Below are 12,325 nucleotides of genomic sequence, written 5' to 3' on the forward strand. Positions count from 1 at the left end.
TGAATAAGAGCAAGGTAATTAGATTCAGTAGAGTTGAGGGACAAGTAATTGGGAGGTAAGTTTGATTGGAGAAAAATGAGGAAGTGAAGTGTTTTAGATATCTGGGAGTGGATTTGGCAGCAGACGGAACTTTGGAAGCGAATGTGAGTCACAGGGTGGGGGAGGGGGTGAAGGTTCTAGGAGCATTGAAGAATGTGTGGAAGGGGAGAACATTATCTCATAGAGCAAAAATGGGTATGTTTGAAGGAATAGTGGTTCCAACAATGTCTTATAGTTGTGAGGCAGGGCTATTGATAGGGTTGTGCAGAGGAGGGTGGATGTGTTGAAAATGAAATGTTTGAGGACAATATGTGGTGTGAGGTGGTTTGATCAAGTAAGTAATGAGAGGGTAAGAGAGATGTGTGTTCATGAAAAGAGTGTGGTTTAGAGAGCAGAAGAGGGTGTGTTGAAATGGTTTGGTCACATAGAAAGAATGAGTGAGGAAAGATTGACAAAGAGGATATATGTGTCAGAGGTGGAGGGAATGAGAAGTGGGAGACCAAATTGGAGGTGGAAGGATGGAGTGAAAATGATTCTGTGGGATCGGGACCTGAACATACAGGAGGGTGAAAGGCATGCAAGGAATAGAGTGAATTGGAATGATGTGGTATACCAGGGTCGACATGTTGTCAATGGATTGAACCAGGGCATGTGAAACGTCCGGGTAAACCATGGAAAGTTTTGTGGGGCCTGGATGTGGAAAGGGAGCTATGGTTTCAGTGCATTACACATGACAGCTAGAGACTGAGTGTGAACGAATGTGGCCTTTGTTGTCTTTTCCTAGTGCTACCTCATGCATGTGGGGAGAGAGAGGGGGGCTGTTTTTTCATGTGTGGCGAGGTGGCGACAGAATAGGATGAATGAAGCAAGGATGAATATGTACATGTGTATATATGTATATGTCTGTGTATGTATATTTATGTATATTTGCATGTGTGGGTGTTTATGTATGTATATACATGTGTATTTGGGTTGGTTGGGCCATTCTTTTATGTTTCCTTGCGCTACCTTGCTAACACAGGAGACAGCTACTAAATACAATAATAGGTAAAATAATAATAATGTATACATGCACACACATACTTTGTAGTCTATGCCAGGTACCCACCACTCTGCTCCAGTAAGCTTTGAAACTCTTTGCTTATCATGTTTTTCCAGTTAACTGCAATAGTCACCTTTCCTCATTTTGAAAGACTAAGGTTTTCTCATTATTTTGCCCCTTTTTGATTTTATTAAGGCTTGGCCTCACTGTGGATTCCTATTCATGACTGTAGCTTTTGATAGGAAAAACTAATGGTACTTTTTTTTGTCTTGTGTTATATTTTCAGGTCTACTTAGAATGGCTAGATCAGTTTGTGTGTATGTTGCATCGAGAACCACATGCTTCAGTACTGCAGCGGAATTTCCTGCAAGAAGAGTGGCGCTTTGTTCAAGCAACATGTCCTCATGTTACAGAGGGAGACAGCTTAGCAGCCACACGTTTCTGGTAAGAATAGCAAATTTCACTACCACAGAAAATTAAACAATAAAGAGAAATTTTACATGTAATTTCCAAAAAGGAATTGATTTAAGAAGTAGAAATAAATTTGGAGGACAAATACAAAGTAAAGCAAATATAGAGAATCAGTCTGTCATTATATTTGAAAGTAAAGTCTTGCCTAGATTTTCAGTCATGTAGGGCATTTTTCCCACATGTATAGTTTACAAATAATCATATCACCTCTACTCTTTTATAAAGTTTCTGCTTTTATACAAGTTTGATTATGTCAACAGTGAACAGTTCTTTGAAAGATTCAAGGAAAGAATAACCAGTGGGCTTTGATATGAAATTCAACAAGAAATATATGAGAAGATGTTTATTTATTTATTCATTTATCATACTTTGTCACTGTTTCCCACATGAGTGAGGTAGTGAAAGGAAACAGACAAAGAATGGCCCATCTACTCATATACACACTTTTTTATTCATTTATTGTATTTTGTCGCTGTGTCCCATTTTAGCAAGGTAGCGCAAGGAAACAGATGAAAGAATGGCCCAACCCACCCACATACACATGCATATACATACATGCCCACACACGCACATATACATACCTATACATTTCAACGTTATTTTTTTATTATACTTTGTCGCTGTCTCTCATGTTAGTGAGGTAGCGCAAGGAAACAGACAAAAGAATGGCCCAACCCACCCACGTACACATGTATATGCATACATGTCCACACACACACATATACATACCTATACATCTCAACGTATACATATATATACACACACAGACATATACATATATACACATGTACATAATTCATACTGTTTGCCCTTATTCATTCCTGTCGCCACCCCGCCACACATGAAATGACAACCCCCTCCCCCCGCATATGCATGAGGTAGCGCTAGGAAAAGACAACAAAGGCCACATTCGTTCACACTCAGTCTCTAGCTGTCATGTATAATGCACCAAAACCACTGATCCCTTTCCACATACAGGCCCCACAAAACTTTCCATGGTTTACCCCCAGATGCTTCGCATGCCCTGCTTCAATTCATTGACAGCGCGTCGACCCCGGTATACCACATTGTTCCAATTCACTCTATTCCTTGGACGCCTTTCACCCTCCTGCATGTTCAGGCCCCGATCACTCAAAATCTTTTTCACTCCATCTTTCCACCTCCAATTTGGTCTCCCACTTCTCCTCGTTCCCTCCATCTCTGACGCATATATCCTCTTTGTCAATCTTTCCTCACTCGTTCTCTCCATGTGACCAAACCATTTCAAAACACCCTCTTCTGCTCTCTCAACCACCTCGAATTTGGTCTCCCATTTTTCCTCATTTGATCTACCTTTGGCACATATATCCTCTTTGTCAATCTTTCCTCACTCATTCTCTCCAATGTGATGAAAACTTTTTAACACACCCTCTTATGCTCTCTCAACCACACTCTTTTTCTTACCACACATCCATCTTACCCTTTCATTATTTACTTGATCAAACCACCTCACACCACATATTGTCCTCAAACATTTTATTTTCAACACATCCACCCTCCTCCGCACAACCCTATATATAGCGCATGCCTCGCAACCATATAACATTGCTGGAACCACTGTTCCTTTAAACATGCCCATTTTTGCTCTCCGGGATAATGTTCTTGCCTTCCACACATTCTTCAACACACTCAGAACCTTCACCCCTTCCCCCACCTTGTGACTCACTTCCGCTTCCATGGTTCCATCCTCTGCTAAATCCACTCCCAGGTATCTAAAACACTTCACTTCCTCCAGTTTTTCTCCATTCAAACTTGCCTCCCAATTAACTTTTCCCTCAACCCTACTGAACCTAATAACCTTGCTCTTATTCACATTTACTCTCAGCTTTCTTCTTTCACATGCTTTATCAAACTCAGTCACCAACTTCTGCAGTTTCTGAAACGAATAAGTCACCAGTGCTGTATTATTGGCAAACACAAACTCGCTCACTTCCAAAGCTCTCTCATCCACAACAATGTATACTTGCCCCTCTCTCCAAAACTCTTGCTTTCTCCTCCTTAACCACCCGATCCATAAAAAAAATTAAACAACCATGGAGACATCACGTACCCCTGCCATAAACCGACATTCACTGAGAACCAGTCACTTTCCTCTCTTCCTGCTTGTAAGAGAGATTATTATTATATTATTATACTTTGTCACGGTCTCCCGCGTTAGCGATGTAGCACTAGGATACAGACGAAAGAATGGCCCAACCCACCCACATACACATGTGTATACATACACGTCCACAAACACAGAAATATATACCTGTACATCTCAACGGATACATATATTTACACACAGAGACATATACATATATACACATGTACGTAATTCATACTGTCTGCTTTTATTCATTCCCGTCGCCACCCCACCACACATGAAATGACAACCCCCTTCCCCCACATGTGCGTGAGTTAGCACTAGGAAAAGACAACAAAGGCCACATTCGTTCACACTCAGTCTTTAGCTGTCATGTATAATGCACCGAAAACCACAGCTCCCTTTCCACATCCAGGCCCCACAAAAATTTCCATGGTTTACCCCAGATGCTTCACATGTCCTGGTTCAATCCATTGACAGCACGTCAACCCCGGTATACCACATCATTCCAATTCACTCTCTTCGTTGCACACCTTTCACCCTGCATGTTCAGGCCCCAGTCACTCAAAATCTTTTTCACTCCATCTTTCCACCTCCAATTTGGTCTCCCACTTCTTGTTCCCTCCACCTCTGACACATATATCCTTTTTGTCAATCTTTCCTCATTCTTTCTCTCCATGTGATCAAACCATTTCAAAACACCCTCTTCTGCTCTATCAACCACACTCTTTTTATTACCACACATCTCTCATGCCCTTTCATTACGTACTCCATCAAACCACCTCACACCATATATTGTCCTCAAACATCTCATTTCCAGCACATCAATCCTCCTCCGCACAACTCTATCTATAGCCCACGCTTTGCAACCATATAACATTGTTGGAACCACTATTCCTTCAAACATACCCTTTTTGCTTTCCAAGATAACATTCTCGACTTCCACGCATTTTTCAAAGCTCCCAGAACTTTCGCCCCATCCCCCCACCCTATGATTCACTTCCGCTTCCATGATTCCATCTGCTGCCAAATCCACTCCCAGATATCTAAAACACTTAACTTCCTCCAGTATTTCTCCATTCAAACTTACTTCCCAGTTGACTTTTCCCTCAACCCTACTGTACCTTATAACATTGCTTTTATTCACATTTACTCTCAGCTTTCTTCTTTCATACACTTTACCAAACTCAGTCACCAGCTTCTGCAGTTTCTCACCCAAATCAGCCACAAGCATTGTATCATCAGTGAACAACAACTGACTTACTTCCCAAGCTCTCTCATCCACAACAGACTGCATACTTGCCCCACATTCCAAAACTCTTGTATTCACCTCCCTAACAACCCCATCCATAAACAAATTAAACAACCATGGAGACATCACACACCCCTGCCGCAAACCAACATTCATTGATAGCCAATCACTCTCTTCTCTTCCTACACGTGCACATGCTGTACATCCTTGATAAAAACTTTTACTGCTTCTAACAACTTGCCTCCCACACCATATATTCTTATTAACTTCCATAGAGCATCTCTATCAACTCTTACCATATGCCTTTTCCAGATCCATAAATAATATGTACAAATCCATTTGCTTTTCTAAGTATTTCTCACGTACATTCTTCAAAGCAAACCCCTAATCCACACATCCTCTACCACTTCTGAAACCACACTGCTCTTCCCCAGTCTGATGATCTGTACATGCCTTCACCCTCTCGATCAATACCCTCCCATATAATTTGCCAGGAGTACTCAACAAACTTATACCTCTGTAATTTGAGCACTCACTCTTATCCCCTTTGCCTTTGTACAGTGGCACTATGCAAGCATTCCGCCAATCCTCAGGCACCTTACCATAAGTCATACATACATTAAATAACCTTACCAAACAGTCAACAATACAGTCACCCCCTTTTTTGATAAATTCCACTGCAATACCATCCAAACCTGCTGCCTTGCTGGCTTTCATCTTCCGCAAAGCTTTCACTACCTCTTCTCTGTGTACCAAATCATTCTCCCTCACCCTCTCACTTTGCACACCACCTCAACCAAAGCACCCTATATCTGCTACTCTATCATCAAACATATTCAACAAACCTTCAAAATACTCACTCCATCTCCTTCTCACATCACCACTACTTTTTAACACTTCCCCATTATCCCCCTTCACTGAAGTTCCCATTTGTTCCCTTGTCTTATGCACTTTATTTACCTCTTTCCAAAACTTCTTTTTTATTCTCCCTAAGATTTAATGATACTCTCTCACCCCAACTCTCATTTGCCCTTTTTTCACCTCTTGCACCTTTCTCTTGACTTCATGCCTCTTTGTTTTATACATCTCCCAGTCATTTGCATTATTTCCTTGCAAAAATTGTCCAAATGCCTCTCTCTTCTCTTTCATTGATTATCTTACTTCATCATCCCACCTCTCACAACCCTTTCTAATCTGTCCGCCTCCCATGCTTTTCATGCCACAAGCATCTTTTGCGCAAGCCATCACTGTTTCCCTAAATACACCCCATTCCTCCCCCACTCCCCTTACATCCTTTGTTCTCACCTTTTTCCATTCTGTACTCAGTCTCTCCTGGTACTCCCTCACACAAGTCTCCTTTCCAAGCTTACTTACTTTCACCACTCTCTTCATCCCAACATTCTTCCTTTTTTTCTGAAAACCTCTACAAATCTTCACCTTAGCCTCCACAAGATAATGATCAGACATACTTCCAGTTGCACCTCTCAGCACATTAACATCCAAAAGTCTCTCTTCCGCACGCCTATCAAATAACACGTAATCCAATAACGCTCTCTGGCCATTTCTCCAACTTACATACGTATACTTATGTATATCTCTCTTCTTAAACCAGGTTTTCCCAATCACCAGTTCTTTTTCAGCACACGAATCTACAAGCTCTTCACCATTTCCATTTACTACACTGAACACTCCTTGTACACTACTTGTTCCTTCAGCTGCCACATTACTCACCTTAGCATTCAAATCACCCATCACTGCAACCCGATCTCGTTCATCAAAACTACTAACACACTCACTCAGCTGCTCCCAAATCACTTGCCTCTCATGATCTTTCTTCTCATGCCCAGGTGCATATGCACCAATAATCACCCATCTCTCTCCATACACTTTCAGTTTTACTCATATCAGTCGAGAGTTTACTTCCTTACACTATCACATACTCCCACCACTCCTGTTTCAGGAGTAGTGCTACTCCTTCCCTTGCTCTTGTCCTCACATTAACCCCTGACTTTACTCCCAAGACATTCCCAAATCACACTTCCCCTTTACCCTTGAGCTTCATTTCACTCAGAGCCAAAACATCCAGGTTCCTTTCCTTAAACAAACTACCTATCTCTCCTTTTTTCTCACCTTGGTTACATCCACACACATTTAGACACCCCAATCTGAGCCTTTGAGGAGGATGAGCACTCTGCGTGTGACTCCTTCTTCTGTTTCCCCTTTTAGAAAGTTAAAATACAAGGAGGGGTGAGTTTCTAGACCCCCGCTCCCGTCCCCTTTAGTCGCCTTCTACGACACGTGAGGAATGCATGGGAAGTATTCTCTCTCCTATATCCCCAGGGATGTGTGGTAATAAAAAGAGTGTTGTTGAGAGAGTAGAAGAGAGTGTGTTAAAATGGTTTGGACACATGGAATAAATGAGTGAGGAAAGATTGACAAAGTGGATATATGTCCCAGAGGTGGAGGGAAGAAGGAGACGCAGGAGACCAAATTGGAGGTGGAAGGATGGAGTGAAAAAGATTTTGAGCGATCGGGGACTGAACATACAGGAGGGTGAAAGGTGTGCAAGGAATAGAGTGAATTGGAGCAATTTAGGTATACATGGATTGATATGCTGTCAATGGATTGAACCAGGGCATGTGAAGCATTTAGGGTAAACCAAGGAAAGGTCTGTGGGGCTTGGATGCGGATAGGGAGCTGTGGTTTTGGTTCACTACACATGACAGCTAGAGACTTGAGTGTGAACGAATGGCCTTTTTTGTCCGTTCCTAGCGCTGCCTCGCTGGAGGGGAAGGATGCTATTTTGTGTGTGACGGATATGGGTGAAAGCATAAAGTATGGATATTTACTTGTGTATATATGTATATGTCTGTGTATGTATATGTATGTATACATTGAAATGCATGTGTGGACATTTATATGAGTATTTGGGTGGGTTGGGTCGTTCCTCGTCTGTTTCCTAGTGCTACCTCACTAATGTGGGAGACAGTGGTTAAGTATAATGAATAGATAAATATTGAATACACAAAGAATTATTACCGTAACATTAGTGAAGGTCTATACAAATTGGATAGCTTTATTGTTGATAAAATTTGTAAACTTCCCCTTCCTGTCTGCATAATAAGTTTATGATGCTGTCATTGTCATTGTTGGATGCACCCAATCTCCATTCGGGCAGTCATTTGTTTTATATCAACTGACTCATATTTCTTTCTTGTATCTACCCTGATGATGTGATTATAACATGAAAGTGCACTTGGGAACTTATTGTGTTTCATTTCCTTGTGGACTCTTAGGAATGTACATATGTACATATTTATACTCACTTGCTTTCATCCATTCCTGTCAATACCCCACCCCATAGGAAAACAGCATCACTATCCCCTTCTTTAGCGAGGCAGTCCCAGGAATACAGAGAAAAAGGCCCCATTCATTCACACTCAGTCTTTACCTGCCATATGTAATGCACCGAAACCACAGCTCCCTTTCCACATCCAGGCCCCACAGACCTTTCCATGGTTTACCCCAGACACTTCACATGCCCTGGTTCAGTCCATTGACAGTATGTCAACCCTGGTATACCATATCATTCCAATTCACTCTATTCCTTGCACACCTCTCTCCCTCCTATATGTTTAGGGCCCTATCACTCAAAATCTTTTTCACTCCATCTTTCCACCTCCAATTTGGTCTCCCACTTCTCCTTGTTCCCTCCACTTCTGACACATATATCCTCTTTGTTAATCTTTCCTCACTCATTCTCTCCATATGTCCAAACCATTTTAACACACCCTCTTCTGCTCTCTCAAGCACTCTTTTTATTTCCACACATCTCTCTTACCCTTTCATTACTTACTATCAGGCCACCTTAAACCACATATTGTCCTCAGACATTTCATTTTCAACACATCCGCCCTCCTCCGTACAATCCTATCTACATCCTATGCCTCGCAACCATATAACATTGTTGGAACTGCAGTTCCTTCAAACATACCCATTTTTGCTCCCCTTCCAGACATTGTTCATCACTCCCAGAACCTTTACCCCCTCCCCCACCCTGTGACTCACTTTTTTTCTCCATGGTTCCATTCACTTCTATGTCCGCTTCCAGATATCTGAATACTTCACTTCCTCCAATTTTTCTCCATTCCAACGGACATCCCAACTAACTTGTCCCTCAGCCCTACTGAACCTAATGACCTTTGTCTTATTCACATTTACTCTCAACTTTCTCCTTTAACACACTTTTCCAAACTGTCACCAACTTTTGCAGTTTCTCTTTCGAATCTGTCACCAATGCTGTATCTTTGGCAAACAACATCTGACTCACTTCCCAAGCCCTCTCATCCCCAACAGGCTGCATACTCACCCCTCTCTCCAAAATTCCTGAATTTACCTCCCTAACCACCCCATCCTTAAACAAATTAAACATCCATGAGGACATCACACACCCCTGCCGCAGACCAACATTCACTGGTAACCAATCACTCTCCTCTCTTTCTGTTCATACACATGCTTTACTTCCTCAGTGAATACTTTTCACTGCTTCTAGCTGCTTACCTCCCACACCATATTCATCAACCCTATTATATTCCTTCTCCAGATCCATACATGCTCCATACAAATCCATCTGTTTTTCTAAGTATTTCTTATTCACATTCTTCAAAGCAAACTCCTGATCCCCACAATCTCTACCACTTTTGAAAGCATATTGCTCCTCCCCAATATGATGCTCTGTACATGCCTTCAACCTCTCAGTCAGTACTCTCCCATACAATATCCCAGTGATACTCAACAAACTTGTACCTCTGTAGTTTGAACACTCACTTTTATCCTGTTTGCCATTGTACAATGGCACTATGCATGCATTGTGTCAATCCTCTGGCACTCCAGTATGAGCCATACATACATTGAATATCTTTACAAAATGACACAGTCACCCCCTTTCTTGATAAATTCAACTACAATACCATCCAAAGCTGTCATCTTATATGTGTGTATATTTATTCATATCTCCCTCTCAATTAATAATTCATATCTCTGTAATTTGAACACTCACTTTTATCCCCTTTGCCTTTGTACAATGGCATTATACATACATTCCGCCAATCCTCAGGCACTTCACCATGAACCATACATACATTGAATATCCTCACCAACCAGTCAACAACACAGTCACCCCCTTTTTTAATATATTCCACAGCAATACCATCCAAACATGCCACCTTGCTGGCTTTCATCTCCTGCAAAGCTTTCACTCCCTCTTCTCTGTTTACCAAATCGTTCTCTATGACCCTCTCACTTTGCACACCACCTCGACCAAAACACCCTATATCTGCCACTCATCATCAGACTCATTCAACAAATCTTCAAAATACTCACTCCATCTCCCTCTCTCTTCACCACCACTTGTTATTACCTCCCCATTTTCCCCTTTCACCGATGTTCCCATTTGTTCTCTTGTCTTACACATTTTATTTACCTCCTTCCAAAACATCTTTTTGTTCTCCCTAGAATTTGGTGATACTCTCTCACTCCAACTCTCATTTGCCCTCTTTTTCACCTCTTGCACTTTCCTCTTGACCTCTTGCCTCTTTCTTTTATACATCTCCCAGTCATTTGCACTATTTCCCTGCAAAAGTTGTCCAAATGCCTCTCTCCTATTTCACTAACAATCTTACTTCTTCATCCCACCACACTACCCTTTTTAATTTGCCCACCTCCCACGTTTCTCATGCCACAGGCATCTTTTGCCCAAGCCATCACTGCTTCCCTAAACACATCCCAGTCCTCTCCCACTCCCCTTATGTCATTTGCTCTCACCTTTTTCCAATTTGCACTCAATCTCTCTTGGTACTTCCTCACACAAGTATCCTTTCCAAGCTCACTTACTCTCACCACTCTCTTCACCCCAATGTTCTCTCTTCTTTTCTGACAACCTCTACATATCTTCACCTTTGCCTCCACAAGATAATGGTTTTAGAAATGGTAGAGGATGTGTGGATCAGATGTTTGCTTTGAAGAATGTTTGTGAGAAGTCCTTAGAAAAGCAGATGGATTTGTATGTAGCATTTATGGATCTGGAGAAGGCATATGATAGAGTTGATATAGATGCTCTGTATAAGGTATTAAGAGTCTATGGTGTGGGAGGTACGTTGCTAGAAGCAGTGAAAAGTTTTTATAGAGGATGTAAGGCAAGTGTACGAGTAGGAAGAGAGGAAAGTGATTGGTTCCCATTCAATGTCAGTTTGTGGCAGGGGTGCGTGATGTATCCATGGTTGTTTAATTTGTTTATGGATGGGGTTGTTGGGGAGGTGAATGCAAGAGTTTTGGAGAGAGGGGCAAGTATGCAGTCTGTTGTGGATGAGAGGGCTTGGGAAGTGAGTCAGTTGTTGTTCGCTGATGATACAACGCTAGTGACTGATTTGGGTGAGAAATTGCAGAAGTTCGTGAGTGGAAGAAGAAAGCTGAGAGTAAATGTGAATAAGAGCAAGGTATTACTTACAGTAGGGTTGAGGGACAAGTCAGTTGGGAAGTAAGTTTGAATGGAGAAAAACTGGAGGAAGTGAAGTGTTTTAGATATGTGGGAGTGGATTTGGCAGCGGATGGAACCATGGAAGCAGGAGTGAGTCACAGGATGGGGGAGGGGGCAAAGTATCTGGGAGTGTTGGAGAATGTGTGGAAGGTGAGAACGTTATCTGGGAGAGCAAAATGGGTATGTTTGAAGAAATAGTGGTTTCAACATTGTTAAATGGTTGAGGCATAGGGAATAGATAGGTTTGTGCAGAGGAGGGTGGATGTGTTGGAAATGAGATGTTTGAGGACAATATGTGGTGTGAGGTGGTTTGATCGAGTAAGTAATGAAAGGGTAAGAGAGATGTGCGGTAATGAAAAGAGTGTGGTTGAGAGAACAGAAGAAGGTGTATTGAAATGCTTTGGTGACATGGAGAGAATGAGTGAGGAAAGACTGACAAAGAGGATATATGTGTCAGAGATGGAGGGAATGAGGAGAAGTGGGAGACCAAATGGGAGGTGGAAGGATGGAGTGAAAAAAGATTTTGAGCGATTGGGGCCTGAACATACAGGAGGGTGAAAGGCGTGCAAGGAATAGAGTGAATTGGAATGATGTGGTATACTGGGGTCGACGTGCAGTCATTGGATTGAACCAGGGCATGTGAAGCGTCTGGGGTAAACCATGGAAAGTTTTGTGGGGCCTGGATGTGGAAAGGGAGCTGTGGTTTCAGTGCATTACACATGACAGCTAGAGACTGAGTGTGATTGAATGTGGCCTTTGTTTTCTTTTCCTAGCGCTACCTTGCACGCATGCGGGGGGAGGGGGCTGTCATTTCATGTGTGGCTTGGTGGCGGCGGGAATGGATGAAGGCAGCTTTTATGA

The 12,325-nt window shown here is 42.1% G+C and overlaps 1 protein-coding gene across 1 annotated transcript in view; it reads left to right on the plus strand.

Moving 5' to 3' along the window:
• Mekk1 (mitogen-activated protein kinase kinase kinase 4) overlaps window positions 1-12,325 on the plus strand; it is a 1,037,736-nt gene that overhangs the window by 307,690 nt on the left and 717,721 nt on the right. Inside the window, exon 11 of the mRNA XM_071674802.1 lies at window positions 1,368-1,525. Within this exon, the coding sequence (XP_071530903.1) occupies window positions 1,368-1,525 (158 nt within the window). The remainder of the gene's footprint in view (window positions 1-1,367; window positions 1,526-12,325) is intronic.

The sequence above is a fragment of the Panulirus ornatus genome, chromosome 20, assembly GCF_036320965.1.
Source record: "Panulirus ornatus isolate Po-2019 chromosome 20, ASM3632096v1, whole genome shotgun sequence".
In the NCBI taxonomy this organism is placed as follows: Eukaryota; Metazoa; Arthropoda; class Malacostraca; order Decapoda; family Palinuridae; genus Panulirus; species Panulirus ornatus.